General features: G+C 31.4%; 2 protein-coding genes and 1 long non-coding RNA gene across 3 annotated transcripts; all 3 read left to right on the forward strand.

The window, feature by feature from the left end:
* The first annotated feature begins 9,993 nt into the window (after positions 1 to 9,993).
* Positions 9,994 to 10,962, forward strand: LOC131675484 (uncharacterized). Its single transcript, XR_009303056.1, has 4 exons — positions 9,994 to 10,105; positions 10,204 to 10,297; positions 10,560 to 10,692; positions 10,755 to 10,962. It is a non-coding gene; the product is annotated as an uncharacterized LOC131675484 (long non-coding RNA).
* Positions 10,963 to 11,397: 435 nt separating this feature from the next.
* On the forward strand, positions 11,398 to 14,268 carry LOC131675487 (uncharacterized). Its single transcript, XM_058954486.1, has 2 exons — positions 11,398 to 13,995; positions 14,044 to 14,268. Exons 1-2 carry the CDS (start codon positions 11,398 to 11,400, stop codon positions 14,266 to 14,268), a joined length of 2,823 nt encoding a protein of 940 aa, XP_058810469.1.
* Positions 14,269 to 14,436: 168 nt separating this feature from the next.
* LOC131675488 (ATP-dependent DNA helicase pif1-like) lies at positions 14,437 to 15,675 on the forward strand. The gene has a single exon (XM_058954487.1). The coding sequence runs from the start codon at positions 14,437 to 14,439 to the stop codon at positions 15,673 to 15,675; it is 1,239 nt and encodes a 412-aa protein (XP_058810470.1).
* The last annotated feature ends 6,053 nt before the right edge of the window (positions 15,676 to 21,728 follow it).

Consider the following 21,728-nt stretch of genomic DNA (forward strand, 5'->3'; position numbering starts at 1 on the left):
ATTTTATATTAATGAATATGTATATATATATAAGTATAAATAGTGAATATGTATAAAGAGATACATTATTTTTAATGCGGCCGTTAACTAATAAACGTCGGTCTCAAGCCCGTATAAACGCAGAGAGAAAATATCATTATCATTCATTTAACATATTCTATTTCTAAAAATATTTTATTTTCATGAATAATTGAGTGATTAGATAATGCTTAAATAACTTTCAAATACACAAAAGAGTAACTGCTTGATCGAGTATTTTCTAAGAAAACCAAATAAAGGCCCAAAAGACATTCAAGAGGTTATTTACTGTGAGGGGACCTCGGGTGCCGTTGCGACCGGACACCGAGGCATCTTCTTTTGATTAGGGCTACGCTTTCCGATATGTCGGGCCCTTGAATTTTATGATTGATTTCGATAGCAAAAATCCTCAGGAATACGTAGGAGCAAGAATTTTTCAAAAAAAAAATATACTTTTTGAAATATTAGCAATTGTTTAAACAAAAAGTTAATAACTTTCGAAAAAAAATTTTTATTGTTTATTGTTGTAATTATTTCGAAAGTTCAAGGTATTATAAGTAATTTGGGAAAACTCCGATTCGGTATCTTTATTAGTTTTTTAGATTAAAGCTAAAGTACCTTTCGACCGTGAGTCCGCTGGAGCGCTACCGCAGCCTTACGCCGAGGCGTCTTCTTTTGATTAGGGCTACGCTTTCCGATATGTCAGGCCCTTGAATTTTATGATTGATTTCGATAGCAAAAATCCTCAGGAATACGCAGGAGCAAGAATTTTTCAAAAAAAAAATATACTTTTTGAGATATTAGCAATTGTTTAAACAAAAAGTTAATAACTTTCGAAAAAAAATTGTTATTGTTTATTGTTGTAATTATTTCGAAAGTTCAAGGTATTATAAGTAATCTGGGAAAAATCCGATTCGGTATCTTTATTAGTTTTTTAGATTAAAGCTAAAGTACCTTTCGACCGTGAGTCCGCTGGAGCGCTACCGCAGCCTTACGCCGAGGCGTCTTCTTTTGATTAGGGCTACGCTTTCCGATATGTCGGGCCCTTGAATTTTATGATTGATTTCGATAGCAAAAATCCTCAGAAATACGCAGGAGCAAGAATTTTTCAAAAAAAAAATATACTTTTTGAGATATTAGCAATTGTTTAAACAAAAAGTTAATAACTTTCGAAAAAAAATTTTTATTGTTTATTGTTGTAATTATTTCGAAAGTTCAAGGTATTATAAGTAATTTGGGAAAACTCCGATTCGGTATCTTTATTAGTTTTTTAGATTAAAACTAAAGTACCTTTCGACCGTGAGTCCGCTGGAGCGCTACCGCAGCCTTACGCCGAGGCGTCTTCTTTTGATTAGGGCTACGCTTTCCGATGTCAGGCCCTTGAATTTTATGATTGATTTCGATAGCAAAAATCCTCAGGAATACGCAGGAGCAAGAATTTTTCAAAAAAAAAATATACTTTTTGAGATATTAGCAATTGTTTAAACAAAAAGTTAATAACTTTCGAAAAAAAATTTTTATTGTTTATTGTTGTAATTATTTCGAAAGTTCAAGGTATTATAAGTAATTTGGGAAAACTCCGATTCGGTATCTTTATTAGTTTTTTAGATTAAAACTAAAGTACCTTTCGACCGTGAGTCCGCTGGAGCGCTACCGCAGCCTTACGCCGAGGCGTCTTCTTTTGATTAGGGCTACGCTTTCCGATGTCAGGCCCTTGAATTTTATGATTGATTTCGATAGCAAAAATCCTCAGGAATACGCAGGAGCAAGAATTTTTCAAAAAAAAAATATACTTTTTGAGATATTAGCAATTGTTTAAACAAAAAGTTAATAACTTTCGAAAAAAAATTTTTATTGTTTACTGTTGTAATAATTTCGAAAGTTCAAGGTATTATAAGTAATTTGGGAAAAATCTTATTCGGTATCTTTATTAGTTTTTTAGATTAAAGCTAAAGTACCTTTCGACCGTGAGTCCGCTGGAGCGCTACCGCAGCCTTACGCCGAGGCGTCTTCTTTTGATTAGGGCTACGCTTTCCGATATGTCAGGCCCTTGAATTTTATGATTGATTTCGATAGCAAAAATCCTCAGGAATACGCAGGAGCAAGAATTTTTCAAAAAAAAAATATACTTTTTGAGATATTAGCAATTGTTTAAACAAAAAGTTAATAACTTTCGAAAAAAAATTGTTATTGTTTATTGTTGTAATTATTTCGAAAGTTCAAGGTATTATAAGTAATCTGGGAAAAATCCGATTCGGTATCTTTATTAGTTTTTTAGATTAAAGCTAAAGTACCTTTCGACCGTGAGTCCGCTGGAGCGCTACCGCAGCCTTACGCCGAGGCGTCTTCTTTTGATTAGGGCTACGCTTTCCGATATGTCGGGCCCTTGAATTTTATGATTGATTTCGATAGCAAAAATCCTCAGAAATACGCAGGAGCAAGAATTTTTCAAAAAAAAAATATACTTTTTGAGATATTAGCAATTGTTTAAACAAAAAGTTAATAACTTTCGAAAAAAAATTTTTATTGTTTATTGTTGTAATTATTTCGAAAGTTCAAGGTATTATAAGTAATTTGGGAAAACTCCGATTCGGTATCTTTATTAGTTTTTTAGATTAAAACTAAAGTACCTTTCGACCGTGAGTCCGCTGGAGCGCTACCGCAGCCTTACGCCGAGGCGTCTTCTTTTGATTAGGGCTACGCTTTCCGATGTCAGGCCCTTGAATTTTATGATTGATTTCGATAGCAAAAATCCTCAGGAATACGCAGGAGCAAGAATTTTTCAAAAAAAAAATATACTTTTTGAGATATTAGCAATTGTTTAAACAAAAAGTTAATAACTTTCGAAAAAAAATTTTTATTGTTTATTGTTGTAATTATTTCGAAAGTTCAAGGTATTATAAGTAATTTGGGAAAACTCCGATTCGGTATCTTTATTAGTTTTTTAGATTAAAACTAAAGTACCTTTCGACCGTGAGTCCGCTGGAGCGCTACCGCAGCCTTACGCCGAGGCGTCTTCTTTTGATTAGGGCTACGCTTTCCGATGTCAGGCCCTTGAATTTTATGATTGATTTCGATAGCAAAAATCCTCAGGAATACGCAGGAGCAAGAATTTTTCAAAAAAAAAATATACTTTTTGAGATATTAGCAATTGTTTAAACAAAAAGTTAATAACTTTCGAAAAAAAATTTTTATTGTTTACTGTTGTAATAATTTCGAAAGTTCAAGGTATTATAAGTAATTTGGGAAAAATCTTATTCGGTATCTTTATTAGTTTTTTAGATTAAAGCTAAAGTACCTTTCGACCGTGAGTCCGCTGGAGCGCTACCGCAGCCTTACGCCGAGGCGTCTTCTTTTGATTAGGGCTACGCTTTCCATTATGTCAGGCCCTTGAATTTTATGATTGATTTCGATAGCAAAAATCCTCAGGAATACGCAGGAGCAAGAATTTTTCAAAAAAAAAATATACTTTTTAAGATATTAGCAATTGTTTAAACAAAAAGTTAATAACTTTCGAAAAAAAATTTTTATTGTTTACTGTTGTAATGATTTCGAAAGTTCAAGGTATTATAAGTAATTTGGGAAAAATCTTATTCGGTATCTTTATTAGTTTTTTAGATTAAAGCTAAAGTACCTTTCGACCGTGAGTCCGCTGGAGCGCTACCGCAGCCTTACGCAAAGGCGTCTTCTTTTGATTAGGGCTACGCTTTCCGATATGTCGGGCCCTTGAATTTTATGATTGATTTCGATAGCAAAAATCCTCAGGAATACGTAGGAGCAAGAATTTTTCAAAAAAAAAATATACTTTTTGAGATATTAGCAATTGTTTAAACAAAAAGTTAATAACTTTCGAAAAAAAATTTTTATTGTTTATTGTTGTAATTATTTCGAAATTTTAAGGCATTATAAGTATTTTGAAAAAAATCTGACTTCGATATCTTTATTAGTTTTTAAAATATAGCTGTTTGAAAATTTTTTATCATTTTTCTTTAATTGTTAATAACTTTTGATATAATTAATGTATCGTCTCCAAAATTTGGGAAAAATCTCAGTTTTATGTGTACAACAATTGTGCCAAATTAAAAAAAAATCCGTAACCTAAGGGTTACAAGTCAATCGAAATAGCCTAGAATTACCCATATATCAGTTGAATAGATATAAAAAGAGATGGTACTTTATAGCCGTGTAACAATGGTGATCTATTTTAATTAACGTTAATGTGACAATTTCTATCGCTTACGGTAATATTGCGAAATGAGCTTCTCGGTTTGGTTTTACGTGATACTTTATCTGACCGATATCGACAGACAGAGATAGAGAAACAACGTATGTACCTTTTGCTCCTTTTTCCGAATCTACGCAAATCTGTACGTATCTAGCGCGGTAGATACATGGCAAATGCACTTTGTATACTCGTATCATCATTTATGTCTTGCTATGCTTGTAATAATTAGTCAGAAATGTTCGCGGTAACCAAATTTAGTTTCAACATTGTAACACTGAAAAAAAATTTATATCTAATGCGAGATTCATTTTGCAGGTGCTATTAGAAATCACCTCATATAATCATCATCTTAAATTACAGGTACCATTGTCAAAGAAAAGGTTAAAACCAGATGCATGTCCTTTTCAACATGTTAGCAACAGTGAACCACCTACAAAAATTATTAAAATCATACAAGCAATTGCAAGCAGTAACGACCAAGCTTCAGCTTCAAAAGAAAACACTACACCCAATATCAAAGAGTCTGCTTGTAAAAATAGCTCAGTTATTATTCAGAATGAATCCATACTTTATTCACAAAACGGTGTGGAAAAGAGCAGTGTCAAAGTACATGCACAGCTGCAAATGTTGTTAAAATTACTTCGGTTTTTACAGTTCAAGAAATGCTCGATTCTCAAGAAAAAGTGTCAAACTCTGTGGAAAACACTGGTACAGATCAAAATAATGAAGAAAATTTATATAAAAAGCTATGTGGTGCGATTGGTAACTTGCACTTCCCGAATGCGAATTGGGTTTTAAACATTCTTTTGCAATCGAATGTTTTGATGTTCTCAGTTTTAGATGCAATGCTTAGTCCATCCCGATCCAAAAATATCGTACCAATTTTCAAAAAACAGGTAATTTTACAGGTTTATTTATTCATGCTATGATATAAATTGTCATTTATATTAACTTGTTTTTACCCTTAACAGATATTTGTTCATGAAGATTCTAGGATTCAAATTAGACTTTATGATAAAAATATCGATTTAAATAGTCAAGACATTACGGCAGCAGAGATATTCAAAACACAACCAAAGACCGTTGAAGAATTTGAAACTTTTCTCCAAAATCTTGATGCCAGTCCTACATGCATAGGAGGACCTTTATTATCAATGTATAAAAATGTAAACCCTGAAAGTGCTTATCGAGATCGTACTGTTTGGAGGCATAATAAATGTTTCGTAATTTTACAAACAGGAACAATATGTAAATTGTGCTTTGGACTATATAAAACGTTGCCTCAGAATTTGTCTAGAAAACAAGAAAGAAAGATTAAAATTCGATTACCTGTATCTCCTTCCAAACGATTAAAAATTGATAATATCAGGAAAAGAAGAAAAGTGATAGCTCAAAGGTTAACTCGTAAAAAAAAAAATTAGAAAAAATAATGAAAGATCTACACGATGTTCACCAAAGTTTGCTAGATTTAAAAGAAACTACTTTTGAAGCACAGCTGAAACAACATTCAAAAAATATTTCTGACAAACAGGTAAACAAATTGACTTTAATTTAATAAGTAACCATATGAAGTTCATCGGAAGTTCGCGAGTTAAGAAAATTATTCTGAACAGGATTGAATTGAAATTGAAAAAAATATCCGTTGATTAAATAATTAACTAAATATACTCTAATTCTATGAAGTATTGGCCCTCGTGTGACAAAAAAAAATTTTTATATTATATACAATTATTTTTATAATTTTTAATCATGTTAAACAAATGTGCTAAGTAAATATAAGTAATTTTTTTTTGCATTAATGAATTTTAAATAGATAGTATCAACTAAACCTTCAAATAAGTTGCTTGTATTATTTTAATTTTAATAAGCTTCATTTGCATTTAATTCAGATTTTATTAATCCAAGAGTGTTTTGCTGCTGGTAAGAAAAGTAAACCTACAGGACGACGGTACTCGGATGAGTGGCTTCTTTTGTGTTTATTGCTTTATATTTGCAGCTCTGCAGCTTATAATATGCTTAGAAATAATAATATTCTGCAATTACCTTGTAAAACCACTATAACAAATTACTTACGAGCATCAAATGTCAATTGTGGTTTCGATAACAATTTTTTTAAGCTTTTCGCGGAGAGATTGGAAGGTTTGTCAGATCATGCAAAAAACGGCATATTGTCTTTCGATGAAATATCTGTGAGAACGAGTGTGGAAGTTAACACAAAGACTATGACGTTTGAAAACTATATTTTTAAAAAACTATATTTTTAATAGGTTGATGGTAGTCAAATTAAATGGAATTACTACAAATGTTTATATTATCATGACTCTCGTAGTGATTTAAGAGTGTGCCCTAAGTTAACAGAACGGCACGTCATACCGATTCAATCCATGAAAATGCGCGTTTCTCTTGCTACACAAGTAAGCACATTTATTTATGATTATGCTTTGTTGTTTTTTATTAATAAGAACTGTATGTCTATTGCGTATAATTTACGGGTTATCGTTTAAAATAAATTTTCAGATATTTAGTAAAAGCGTTGCACATGGACTACAGTATTATTTAAAAGCAGAGGAAAAAAATCATTCAAATATAAATGAATTTGAAGGCTGCGAAGCAACTATCAACTTTTCTCTGCGTATAAACGACATGTTTAATACTTTGAATAGATCTTACCCTCGTGAAGGCATAAGAGAAGGCAGCAAAGACTTTCAAGTAATGGCTAGAAAAATCATATTATTCTATTCACTTAACATATAATTTATCTATTTTAAAATTTATTATTAATTTTTTATAGATTCTTCAAGAATCTATTGAATGGCTAGATGCATGGGAAAAACAACAAAAAATTAAAGACCTTTTTTTAACTAAATCGACTGCTGAAGCATTGAGAGTAACTCTGTATTCAACAATTCATTTGACTAATTACTTATTGAAAAGCTGCGGGTTTTTATACGTACTTACAAACAAAATGAATCAAGATTGTTTAGAGGTATTGATACATTTTTACAACAATAATCTTTTTGGATAATTCTGATTTATAATTTCTTGTAGCAATTTTTCGGTTGTATACGACAAGCTGGTTGTCAAAATGATCACCCAACACTTCACACCTTTAAGCAGTTACACCACCTTCTTTCTATTTATCAAATTTTGAAACCTCCTAAAGCTGGAAATTGTTCTGTTAGAGAAAATAACAAGCAACCTAAAAAAATTACACTAGAAGATCTTAAAAGATCATTCCCAGATATTAAAAAAAGATATCGCCACGAGCACTTAAACAACTTAAAAACACAGTTAGAACATCTGACTGAGTTCGACGAATGGGAATGTGAAGATCTTTTTGACAGCGACATTTCATTAAGTGAAACAGAGGACTGTGTTATTTATTACATCAGTGGGTTTGTTGTTAGAAGGTTACGAAAATGGACAAAATGTCAAAACTGTACAAAAGCATTTATTTCTTCTTATGAGAATCTAATCTCAGGAGTAGCTGCAGCGGACCTAGTAGACATTAAAAGTGAAGGCGGTCTAGTACATCCTAATATTCATTTATTTGAATTATTTAAACAAATAGAGGTTTTTTTTCAAAAGCATAAAAATACCATTAATGTCTACCAGTTGGTCATTGACGAACTCCTAAACTGTAATTACCAGTTTACATTTCCCTGTCAACAGCATAAAAGTGATATGACATCAAATTGCATCCACTACTATCTGACTATGAGGATGAGCCAATACTGCAAATTAATAAACAGAGATAGCGATAAAACCAGTCAAGATATAAAGAAGAAAGCAAAATATTACAGTGCTTGAATCACAGTTGTTTGGTACAATAATTTATTTCAATGTATCTTATTTCACGATACATGTTTTATATAATGTTTACATATTGTTGTTTATTAAGTGTCGAATTATAATTTTCATTAAGTCACTAAAAAGATGTTTTTTATTCAAACACGCTTTTTTTCAAAAACTAACTCTTATTCCGTTCTTAAATGAAGGTTTCAAATAATTTAACTCCTAAGAATATAAGTACAAAAATTTCTCTAAAAAATAATAAATAAATAACGATAAATGAAAAAATACCGATATGGCGAGTGTTGGAGCATTAACGAAACAGTGCGCTTCATATATTTAGCTTAATTGGTTAATTAATTTGACATGAATATTAAAAATTCATTTCGAACAAATAATAAACATACGACTAGTATTTTTAATTATAGTACAGTTGTATTGACATCGTTAAAAATGCGTCCGATTAGCAGATTGATTCTTCCTTTTCTTGTTGAATAAATGCGCTTTTCATCAAATAACAATATTTTTTTATAAACATAAAATAGATGAATTTTCTGTGGAAATAACAAAAAAAATAGGCAACGGGATTTGAACTCGCGATGCAAAATCCGTAGGCCGAGAGGCTGTTGCCTTAACCACCGTGCTTATACGATAGGCAGTGGTTAAAAGTATGTGATAAAGTCGTATGCTTAGGAGCTTAGGATACAAACTTGTGGATGAGCTTGCGTTATAATGTTTAAATAAATTGAACTATTAACGGATAGTATTACATAAAAGTAACATCGTTATTACAATTACGATATGAAAATTTAAATTGAAGATTGTGAAGTTATGATCACATAGTATCAATCTTTCATACATTGTTGTTTATAAATAAGTTATCAATAATTTATTCAGAAAAATATGAAAATAAAGGAATTATAAATCATGTAATTACAATCAATTACTGAAAAAAAACATAGCGATGGGATTTGAACCCACGATGCAAAATCTATAAGCCGAATCTATAATATTCTAACGTACAAGCCGGCTACCGTGCTTGTACGTTAGAATATAATTAGAAGTATCTGATAAGCTTGTGAGCTTGGGGGCTTGAGTTTAAGTAATTAGATTTTCTTGTCCTGCTTAAGTTATTCGGTGCTTAGGTTTAACAAATTGGTGTAACAATTTGTACTAATGCACACTATATAATAACAGAATAAACAAAAACAACTTTTTATCCACGCAAAATCCAATAAATATTTCTATTTAATATAGCAGGTACATTAATGGATTCGATACAATACTGAATCATCATCGAATTTGAATAATAGAATCAATAAACATGAAAAACCTGTAAAAAATTCTCGAAATTTGCAAAGAGAAACAAGCGTGAGGAGCAATGCGCATGCTCACTCTTTACACATGCACGAGTCTGAGAGTTTGTTATAGGTGTGGGCCAGGAGTAATATTTTTCTGTGGCGCCGCTCTCGTGGCCGTGACTGGCGGCTCCTCAAAATCGGCACACGAAATCCGTGGTGGGGGTAGGGAGATAACCCACCTTTCTATCTTACACCGTGTCAAGTATCGATCATCTATATTCATTCTTTCGAGAGAGTGAGTGACTGTGACTGAGCACATTTTCTATTCTTTTAACGTAAAAGTATATAACGTGTAGATGAATTTGAAAAAATATTTTGTCTATTTTGAGAAGAAAATAGACCAGAAATACTGTTAATGATTACGGTTCTCACAGTGGCCGGGGTGTATTTGTTTTTGTGTTTGAAGAATATTGCAGGATTTCGGCAAGTATAACATTGTTCCCTTTTATTGAGTACTTAACCTCCATTCCATATTAACAGTTTTCTACAAGTTTTGAATCATTTTACTTAGTCATGTGTTTATTGAAAGCATAATGAAAAACGATTATATATCATAGTTTGCATTGTTTATATACGCAGTATTTCATTTCTATTCCAGACAATTTTTGTTATCACATAATTCCACAATTGTGAACAAAGTATCCAAGATATATAGAAGCTCAGGAGCTTCTTATCAGGGAAAGTTGATTAAATACTGGATATATGCTAGGTGAATTAATTCTATGTGTTTAAATTATAATATTGTCTGTATTATGTGATAACACTTAGATCTCTACTCTGTATATGGAATTGTTTTTCATGTTCCAGGTAATCATATACCAACAAAGTAATAAGAATTGATAGTTCAAGGATTAAAGCTTGGCTGCAAAATTTTGAATTTCCATTTGCTTATGAAACCTCAGTGAGTACTATTATAATATTAGTGTACCAAATCCACCTTTAAATTTTATGTAAGCCAATGATAAACAATGACGTATCAGAATATTTGACATTTTTTTATGAAGTTAACTTGAAGAAAGTATTTCAACAATGAGGAAAGAATCGTTATATCCTATATTATGGCATCATTATCACAAATTATTTTAGATATATCCTCTTATGATGCAGCTTAATTCTATATCGATACTCATTTATGATTCATACTATTGATTTTTTCTTTTCAGATAACTTTTTCTTTCAAGATTAGGAGCAAGCCGTGATTTGTTTTTTCTCTGAAGCTTTCTACTTGAAAACAGAATCTGAATAATGATTGATGAGTTGAATATTGTAAAATTTAATAAGTCATAATATATTCAGGTGACTATAATATATACTCTATATTATTCTATATTCAATCTATAATTATTTTTATGTTTCAGAAAATCTTGTGCTTCATGTCTATTTCAAAGTTTGTCTCCTTTATTTGGCTAGGAATCTTTGGTGCGTATAATAACATAGTGATGTGATATTATTAGGTTCGTTACACTTGGAATTGTTTTTACATTATTTTTTAATTTTTGCCAAGTGTTCATTAAAAAAAAAAGTTGGAAAATATAAAAAATTTATTGTTGACATATTAGTGTACTCTATTTGTAAGTTACGAATAAAGATTATCATCTTTTTCCATAAAAACGTATTCACATATTCAATTATGTATCAATATAATATTTGTACATGAGACCAAACTAAACCGAACCAAACTTGAAACCAAACCGAACCAAACCTAACCAAACCAAACCAAATCAAACCAAACTTAAATAAACCAATCCAAACCAAACTAAACCTAACTACACGATACCAAACCAAAATACCAAAACCAAATTGACAAAGCCAAAGCATAGTAACGTAAAATAGAAAAGTTATAGCATGCTCTTTCAATAACTGGGTATTTATTGAATTATATATTTCATTATATTAATATTCAAATTATATTCGAACTAATATCGAAAAAATCGTCTTTTTATGTAGAGTAATTATTTGTTAATAAATTGTCAAAATTTTTTTGCTCTATTATTCGGAAACATGGGCAGACGAAAACTCACAGACGAAGAAGCAAAAGTTGCGAGCGCTCAAAAGCGTATTCGTGATGCAGAGAATGCATGCCTTAGGCGCCAAGCTGAACGTCAACGAATTATTGACAATAATCGAGCATCAAGGCAAAACGTTAAACATTATTTAGGACCTATGGATGTTCTATGTCAGCATTGTAAAGCTAAACATTTTAATGACGAGAAAGTTTCAAACAAAGGTTTATCTTTCAATGATTGCTGTGGTCATGGAACAATAAAATTAGATCCATTACCAAATTTTCCTCCTGAACTCAAAAATTTATTTGATGGAGAGCATAATAAATCATCAAGATTTTTTGATCGCATACGCCATTATAATAATTCTTTATCTTTCGCATCATTCAATGCCAATTTATTCAATTTTCGGTCACAAAGATCAGCTCCCTACTGTTTCAAAATTCAAGGTCAAATATATTATCAAATAAATACAGCTTTGTACCCTAGCGAAGGCGAAAATCCTGCATTCGGTCAGCTTTTTATAATTGATCAAAATGAAGCAATGCAGTATCGCATACAGCAAAATTCTGTTCTAGATTATAACTTGATGGCAATACTGGATGGTATAATCCGTAATAATAACATTTATGCAAAATCAGATGAAATGATGATAGATGAAATTCGTATGCAGCAATTGATTGCAGAAACTAATGGGAATACATCACAACCTGAATTGCAGTTATTATTTTCATTAAAACCAGGTCAAGACCATCGTAGATACAATTTTCAACGAGTAAATGAAGTTGCTGCAATATTTTCAACTAGCGCTGATGGAGAAATACCCGAATCTTACATAACAATTAGGAATAAAAATACAAAAGTCTTGCAATATGTCAGTTCTCTAGATCCTAATGTTGAACCGTGGATTTATCCTTTATTTTACCCATACGGTACACAAGGTTGGCATGTAAATATGTTTCGCACAGATCATGAACGTAAAATTACCCGACTAGATTATGCTAGGACCAGAATGGCAATCATAAATGACGATTTTAATCCTATCATAAGAGGACGTAGACTGTTTCAACAATGGGTAGTAGACAGTTACGTAAAAATTGAAAGAGATAGGATTCAATGGTGTAATTCTCATCAAAAACAATTAAGGGCTGATACGTATCAAGGTTTGAATGATTACATGAGTAATCGTGCAAATGATGTTGATGGGCAAGTAGGTAGAACTATAATACTTCCTTCAACATTTCTTGGTTCCCCTCAATATATGCAACAATGTTATCAAGACGCAATGGCTATTGTAAATGAAACTGGGAAACCTGACATTTTTCTGACTATGACATGTAATCCCAATTGGCTAGAAATAACTGAAAATTTATTACCAGGACAGCAAGCTGCTGATAGACCAGATTTGGTAGCTAGGGTTTTTGATTTGAAAAAAGATCATTTGCTTCATGTTGTTACAAAAGAAAATTTTTTCGGAAAAGTAGCATCTTATGTTTATGTTATTGAATTTCAAAAAAGAGGATTGCCACATATGCATTTACTGATCACACTGGAACAAGGCTACAAAATTACTACTCCTGACATAGTTGATAAATTCATCTCAGCCGAAATACCAATTGAGGTGAGAAATCCACGCTTATTTGAAATTGTTTTGAGAACTATGATTCATGGTCCATGTGGTGACTGGTGTATGAAAGATGGTAAATGTTCCAAAAATTTTCCAAAAGAATTCCAAGCCACAACTACTATCGACGAAAATGGTTATCCAAGTTACCAAAGAACAGATACCGGTGAAGAGTATGAATGCTCTAATGGACACAAAACCGATAATAGGTGGGTTGTTCCTCATTGTCCTGAGCTATTAGAAATGTTCGACTGTCATATCAACGTGGAAATTGTTTCCAGTATCAAAGCTGTTAAATATTTATACAAATATATTTATGAAGGACACGACGCCGCTACAGTGGTGATCGGAGAAGCTAAAAATCAGAACACTATTGAACACAATGAGTGTCGCAATTTTATTGAAACCCGTTACGTTGGTCCTGTGGAAGCATGCTACAGAATTTTCAGTAAACCACTACAACATAAAAGTCATTCAGTTACAAGATTACCCATACATCTACCTAATGAACAGGCAGTAATAATTACCGAAAATGAAGATGAAATAGCATTGTTAGCGTGTTTGAACAATTCAAGTAGCATATTACTTGATTATTTTACTTTGAATGCAACTAATGATGAAGCAAGACAGTATTACTACACTGACATTCCGAAGTATTTTAGACATATAAAGAAGAAAGTTGATGGGCAAATGACTTCGTCATGGGCAGCCAGGAAAAAACATTCTGATTGTATTGGACGCATGTATTCAATAAGCTCTACACATATTGAATTATTCCATTTACGACTGTTGTTATTGCACGTGAAAGGTGCCACAAATTACAATGATTTGAGAACTGTAGATAATATATTACATCCTTCTTTCACAGCAGCCTGTCTAGCGTTAGGGATTATTGAAGACGACGAGGAATGGAACAAAGCTATGAGAGAAGCAGTAAACTGGATGATGCCGCGGCGCCTCAGACATTTATTCGTTCGTATATTGATTCATTGTCAACCAATTTATCCTGAAAAATTGTAGGAAGCATTTAAAGATTCCATGTCAGAGGACTTTTCACGTAACAACGATTTGAATACTAGCTATCAAGAGGCTTATGCTGAAATAAATAACCTTTTAATTAAAGAAGGAAGAAGTTTAGTTGACTTTCCGACAATGAATCAAAATGTAATAGTTGATATTCTTAAAAATAATGATGATGAAGAAAACCGCCGATTGGAAATTGGCAATCAACAATATCAGAAATGAAATGCAGAACAAAAACAAATAGTTGATATCATTCTTGAAGCATCACGTTCACAGAATTATGCTGGCTCAACTTGCTTTTATATAGATGGACAAGGGGGTTCTGGAAAAACGTTTGTTTATACTACAATTTATAATCTTTTAATGTCAGAGAACATACAATGTTTTACGATGGCATACACGGGTATTGCTGCAACATTACTGCCTAATGGTAAAACAGTACATAAGACTTTTGGTTTACCGGTTCCTATGTTTCATGATTCATCTTCAAATATTAAAATACAATCTAACGAAGGCAAACTTCTGAAAAATGCTAAAGTTTTCATCTGGGATGAAGCACCAATGGCCCCGAGGTATGTTTTGGAAATCGCTAACAGAACATTACAGCATATAATGAACAATGACCTTCCATTCGGTGGAAAAATAATGATTCTGGGCGGTGATTTTAGACAGCTTCTTCCAATACAAGTTAATGGAACACGCAGTGAAATATTAAATTTGTCTCTAAAAAATAGTCATTTGTGGACATTTTTTTCCAAATTTCAATTAAAAACAAACATGAGGGTTTTGCCTAATGAAATCGAATTTGCTAAATTTTTGTTACAAGTTGGTGATGGAACGTTGAATGATGAAAATGTTAATCTACAGCTTCCAGAGCAAAGTGTACTTCCTGTAAATGAATGTATTGTTCAAAATATTTTCGGTAACTTAATTAAAGATAAGAAATTTGATGATATCACCCACTGTGCAATTTTATCTGCTCGAAATGCTGATGTAGATGAAATGAACATGAAAGTTACTAATCTATTAGATAAAAAAACTGAACACATCTACACTGGTATAGACAGTACAGAGAACTGCGACAATGGGGAGATGCAAGAGATTCTTCTGCCAGAATATCTCAATTCATTAAATCCACCGAACTTTCCGCCTCATAAATTACGCCTAAAAAAATATTGCATAGTAATGTTAATTAGGAATATAAGCATCAGTGAAGGATTATGTAATGGAACGAGATTACAAATAATTGATTTTTCAAATCATTTACTAAAATGTAAAATATTGACTGGAGATAAATGTAATAACATAATATTTCTTAATAGAATCACATTATATTGTGAAAATCTATATCCATTTACTTTCAAAAGACGTCAATTTCCTATTCGATTAGCTTTTGCTATGACGATTAACAAAGCTCAAGGACAAACATTAAAAACACTTGGAATAGATCTTCGGAGAGATGTTTTCAATCATGGTCAACTCTATGTCGCTATGTCTAGAGTAAGATCATGGGATTCGTTAAAAATTTATCTGGGAAATCAAAGGCATAATTTATTGGTTAAAAATTACGTATACACAGAATTATATTCAAAAAAATATCGTTTACTTTCAACTTCAGATGGAACCTGATATTTGTTTAATATATTTACTTGGCAAGCGATATTTGCAAATATATTTAAATATTTTATTCTAAACATGCATATTATTGAATTTGTGCGCGCAAAGCGCGCTGTCGTGTTCTAGTTTGATAAAATTAGCTTTTTTACATAGCGTCTTATAAAGACGTGCCGGATTCGATTAATATTGCTCGAAATTATGACACTTACAATCATGACTTTTTAACAACAAACGTGTTTTAGATTTATTAGAATTAGAGAAGTCAGAATCTATGTTATCTACGTTAAAAATAGTACTTAGTCATGCATTTTAAAGAGAAAATAGACATTCAAGTAGAAAAAACTTATTTTTCTTATTATAATGGTAGACATCTTGAACTTGGCAACGTCGTATGGGCTAGCTAATCTTGCCGAGCGCGCAAAATTTTAATGAAGTGTGGATAAGTGAGCATCTGATATGACAAATTATTGCTTTAAAATATGATTTCATAATAAACAATTTGTAAATAATAATATGTATATGAAATATAATAAAAATTTAACATTCATATTATATTATTAGGAGTATAACAAGAATAAAAATAATTGAATACATTTGAAAAATCTATTTTATTTGGTGAGTAGTAACGGTGCAACAAATAATAAAAAATAAAAATAAATAGTATAAAATTAAAACATAAAAAATGAGATTTCATACAATATTATTTTGGAATGAAGGTTAAAGCTTTGATAATGTTTTCTACAGTTTTCTTATGATTAGTGACTTGGGGTCGATTCCTTCTACATTTTTAGTTAGAAAGATTTTCACACCATCAGATCCTCCTTTTTTAAATATATCATATAACAACTGGTTATCGATGCCAGTTTTGGCAAGTTTTGTGATCATATTGAAACTACTGATTGATAGTTATCGTAAATTGACCAATATTTTGTATCGTTTTTGCTTGTAAAATAGATGAAATAATTCTCGTATTTTTTCAAATAAGATCACGTTCAATTTCAATTGCAGTAATTAATTGTTGTGATATGCGCATATCAACTAACGCGAGAACAGCTCCTTCCAAATACTGAGTGCCTAAGATGTCAATCGTCAGAGCACTCTGACTAAACTTTTTTTTCGCTTCCTTGCGATCTAGCATAACTTTTTTCATAATAATTTAAAGATCTGCAAAGTGTTTTACAATCATTCTGAATTAATCCAAAATATTTACTTGTGCGAGAAGATGTAATAGAACATTACTATCAAAGCTACAATAGGAAAAAATAGTTTATTTATTAAAAAATTTGCTTCAATAATCGTAATTTTATCGTGTAATATTTTTTATAGTACTATAAATTGTACATCTGTTTACACTTATTTGAAAGAATTATACGCTACAGAAATTGAAGAAATTTAAAAAAAATTTCGTAGCGCTGTATTAATTGAAACAGAGTTTACCGTCTGGCCGTTAGAAAACACATCACCATTTATTAACGTAACACCTGTAATTTCAGAAAGTTTCGGTGGGATGCCTTTCAATAGCATTGCGTATTTGCGAGAACGAATTTTCACCGAAAAATGCAGCAACCTGAAATTGTAAAATATTATTATTCATGTAAAAAATATATTGTGCGGAAATAACCAGATGTTATATATTATTTGAGTAATTTCAAGGTTCTTAAAGTCAGTCGTTTTGAAGTAAAAAATAATTAGTATTGCGTCATTATACAGTGTCGGCTAATAATAATTATGAAGAGGCAATAAATGTTTTGCTCCGACTTTGAGCAACCGTAACTCCTTCAATTTTCAAAAGCTTTTTTCTGGCTTCCTTAATTTTATTCAGGGGTGTTTTTACGAATATTAAAACGAGTAAGAAATTTCAGAAATTGTTGCACTTTTTCATTTTTGTTCAATCGGCTGTAGTTTTTTTAATATCAAAGATAGAATAATTCTGAAAAAAGATTTTGAAAGGAATTGAAAAATGCTATTTGAAACTATTTTTCAATAAATTTTTTCGTCAATTTATAGCAAAGTTTTGAGCTCGTTAAGATACCGATTTTACACTTGTATTATTGAAAAAATTTAAAAGCAAGTAAAAAATAACTAACGGTTTATTTTTTATACATAACTTTTTTCTTTTTTCATACATTTCAAGGTTCGTAATGAATAGTTATAATGACATTAAAATCAATAATAAACCGACGGTTATTTTTTACATGCTTTCTAAATTTTCTCAACAACACATATATAAAATCAATAACTTTAGAAGCTCAAAAATTTATTAATATTTAGCATTTCGTTATTTTTATTTTCTCCATTACTCTAATCTGGAAATTTATCAAACGTTGTATAAAGGCATAAAAAAAAATGTTTAAAGAATAAAAAAATACCTTGCAATTTTTGATTCATTATCTTGGATACATTTTGTTAATCATATTCAGTTTCATATGTCACTTCTTTCTTTTCAGCAGCAAGTGTTTTTCTTGAACTTTGCTTTTTCAAAAAGAGTCTTCTTAGCTTAAATTCTGTTGTTTCAACTATCTCAGCCCTTTTATATCTTTTGAAATCTTTTAACGTTCGAAATCTGCGAGTTCTTTTGCCAGGTGATATGCCTAATTTTTTGTGCAAATAATACACCCGCGTAAAAAAACTTCCAGGTTTCCTAAACATTAGCAAAACTTATCATGGGTAAAGTACGGTCAGTTATTTCACAAGAGAATTCTAAATTTCATTAAATCCTCTAGTTTTTTAGGACAAGTTTGAGGATATTTTTTACAAACATGATTTCTATTTTAAATGGAAAAAGTTATTTTTTACTTTTCCTTCATAAATTTATCGAACATTTTATTCAAATAAATTATTACTTGATTACTTTTAAACAAATATTATTTGAACTTAACATCAAACAAGTTATTTTTTTACTTGTTCTTTGAAAATTTGGATAACGTTTGTTGAAAATTGTTCTCAAATAAATTATTATTTTATTTTACTTTACTTGTCTACAGTGAGTTTGGATAATGTTCATTGACAGCTTTTCCCGAACAATATTAAGATTTACGAGTAGTCTACTTTTTCTGCGCAAGTTTGAATCAAGTTGGGTAAAACTTTATTCAAACTAATTTTGAAATAACTTTTTTTTTAATTTTCCATAAGAAAACTTGGCCAATGTTCATTAAAAAGTCATTCAAACATAATATGAAAATCATTTTTTTTTAAGTTATTTAAGATTTTTCCAAAAGTATCACTAAACTTATTTCAAACTTACTATCGAATAATAAGACGCATTATTTTTAATAGCTAAAATTTTGTTGAGAATAATACAATTTTTATTTTTATTACATACAGCGTTTATATTCAGTGGAATTTTTACAATATACAATAATATAGCTTTCTTTCTACATACATAATTTAGAAAATAAAAAACTTTTTATTTCCTAAAATTCGCGCAATGAAATGGCATTGACTTCAAGAAGTTCTCATTTCATGTACGAAAATCCGTAGTGTACTTTTAGTTTTGTAACGGAGAATCTCGGCTAGGCCGATTTCGTCCGTTTGGCTCTCGCAAATGTCTGTGCGCCGCGCCAAACTGAGAGTGTGTGCGTGTGGTACACACACTCATGCTTGGTTTTTGTTTACGAGGTGCTGTACACGAGCTGAGCTGACGACTGGAGCGATGGAGATGTGGAGATGACGCAGAAGAAAGGAGAGAGAGAAAGAGAGAGAGTGGGTAACAGGCGAGGTGCACGGGTGTGCGCGCGAGCAATTTGACGTGTTGCAGTACAGAGCAACGGAGAGGCGACGAAAGCAAAGACAACAGCAATCATCGAGCGAAACAACGGATTAAGGCAGCAGTATTATGGAGCAAGCGAGAGGACGAGCAAGAAGACAAACAGCTACGAAAGTTGATAGTTTAACGGCGAAAAGTGTTTTGTCGGGCATTTATTGTAACATTTTGTTTTAGACAGGGGATCGGCAGGCTAATCAGCCACCGATTCACCTTCGTGTTCGGATTTATTTTTGTGCCGCTCGTAGTGTATAAGCGCGAGATTGCCGTCTTATAACCTATTGTTGACGATTAAAGGATTAGTGTGTTAATCCGCTGTTGTGTTTATTTGCCGCTGTATCACTCCTCATCCCGATTTCAAATCTGTGCGTTTAACGTGTTTATGCTCGACGCGTTATTCAGTCGTGGGAACGTCTTTTGCCTCCCGAATCCCCGAATAAATAATTTGTGCCGACGGCCACGAGTAACCCAGACGGGAACGGTCGCAGATTCTCTGTTACAGTTTATTATATTAAAAAATTATGTATTTATAAATTTCATTCTCTTTAGAGAGTATTTGTACGTTCTAAATAAAAATTCTATCCTCGAATTGAAAATAATACAATACGCTTTCAATATTATTCATATTAATTACTGTGAAATTAATAACAATCAACAACTTGTTGTTCAATCAAATCAACAACTCATTTGTTACGTCTCAAGACGTATCTTTACTCATTTACATTCTTTAAAAGTGCAATCCCGAATTTCGTAAAATCAAAACTATATACACGTCCACCAGAAAACGATACGGCAGCAAAACATAAAGACCATACTCAGCATTACACAACACACAATGAACTCAAAAGGAAAATTACTCAACTACACAGAAACATCAGCGATTTATTGAGCACAAATTTATGTATATAAGATGAACCACCCGAAAGGTGATCAGCAATTATCGTTACTCCGTACACGTCAGTTCGACAATTGATGAATAAACTCTACGTATCGACGCTACAGTCGCGTGCAAGCCTGTTCGACAATTTGGCTAATTATTCAACTATTACCTGTCAAACTACATTATTTGATCTCAATAAATACGCGATCCATTAAAAGTGAGAACGTGCAAATTCATTATTGAACCTATCCAAATACCGAGATCTACGATACTGAAAGTACTCTAGAAACTGTAAGTACAACAAAATAAATAAATACATTCATTCTTATTCATACATCGTATATTATTCATTACTTGTGAGCCTCAATCAGCCACTAGTACTATATTGGTACGTTTCGCACATTTGCTATTCGTAGTTTATGCACGAGACGTAACAATTGGTTCCGGTACAAAATTGGAAAAATCATTCTATTCTATCAATTCAAAGTGCAAAATCAGAATTAATTATTTTATCTTATCAATTCAAACTTTTCAATATAATCTTCAAGGCATTAATTAACAACAAACTAATAATTTCTAATTTTGAAAGAATTTTTTCTTACAAACAAATTACATTTCAATCGTCTTCTCCTGAACTGAAAACACATAATATCAAATTGTGTCATTTCATAAGCGAAAACAGTGTAGTAACTTGATCATCGCGAATAAATGACCTGGTAGAATCTACAACTCAGCAAATTTTTTTTTTTTTTTGGAACTCGAATTGATATAAAAAAAAAAGAGTAGAGAAAAAGTAGGTCAAAACAACAATTCCTTACTTACTCATATACAAATTTGTTATATAAGCATACATATATATATATATATATATATATATATATATATATGTATGCTTATATAATTATACGAATGCCATAATATTATAAATCAAACAATACATGAATCATTTTTTGTGACTCCCTCCTAATAACAGAACAAATTTTAACTATCAATTTTTTAGTTTTTTAGTCCACATTATTTTCTTTCGAACTTTCTTATAATTTTCAATACAATCTAAATTCAATACATTTACTTTTCCTTTTCTTTTCTCGAATAAAATGCCCAAATGAGTAAAAAAATTACCCCAACTAGCAGAATAACTTCAAACGACTCGAAGCTTACGCAATCCCAAACGCGCAGCAATCCCCAACTGAAAAGCCTCCTACATAAAGAGTTAGAAAAAAACGCATTCAGAAGGAGCAGCAAGATACAATACTCACCTACAAAGAAAATCAAGGAAACACAAGCAGATATTTCAAGAACCGAAGATTTATCAGCAACTCAAACGGAAGAACAAGATTCAGTTTTACAAGAAAACAACTTTTCAACAATAAATACCACAATAGACCTTGATAGAAATCAACGATACTCAGACTTTGGAGG

The sequence above is a fragment of the Phymastichus coffea genome, unplaced genomic scaffold (assembly GCF_024137745.1).
Source record: "Phymastichus coffea isolate CEN01 unplaced genomic scaffold, Cenicafe_Pcof_1.1 PCOF00023, whole genome shotgun sequence".
NCBI lineage: Eukaryota > Metazoa > Arthropoda > Insecta > Hymenoptera > Eulophidae > Phymastichus > Phymastichus coffea.

Bases quoted from the DNA above. Each gene is read 5' to 3' on its own strand.
- LOC131675487 (XM_058954486.1), top strand. From the start codon at position 11,398: ATGGGCAGACGAAAACTCACAGACGAAGAAGCAAAAGTTGCGAGCGCT. The intron at 13,996-14,043 runs GTTCGTATATTG...GAAAAATTGTAG, and splicing joins GGCGCCTCAGACATTTATTC to GAAGCATTTAAAGATTCCAT.
- LOC131675488 (XM_058954487.1), top strand. From the start codon at position 14,437: ATGGCATACACGGGTATTGCTGCAACATTACTGCCTAATGGTAAAACA.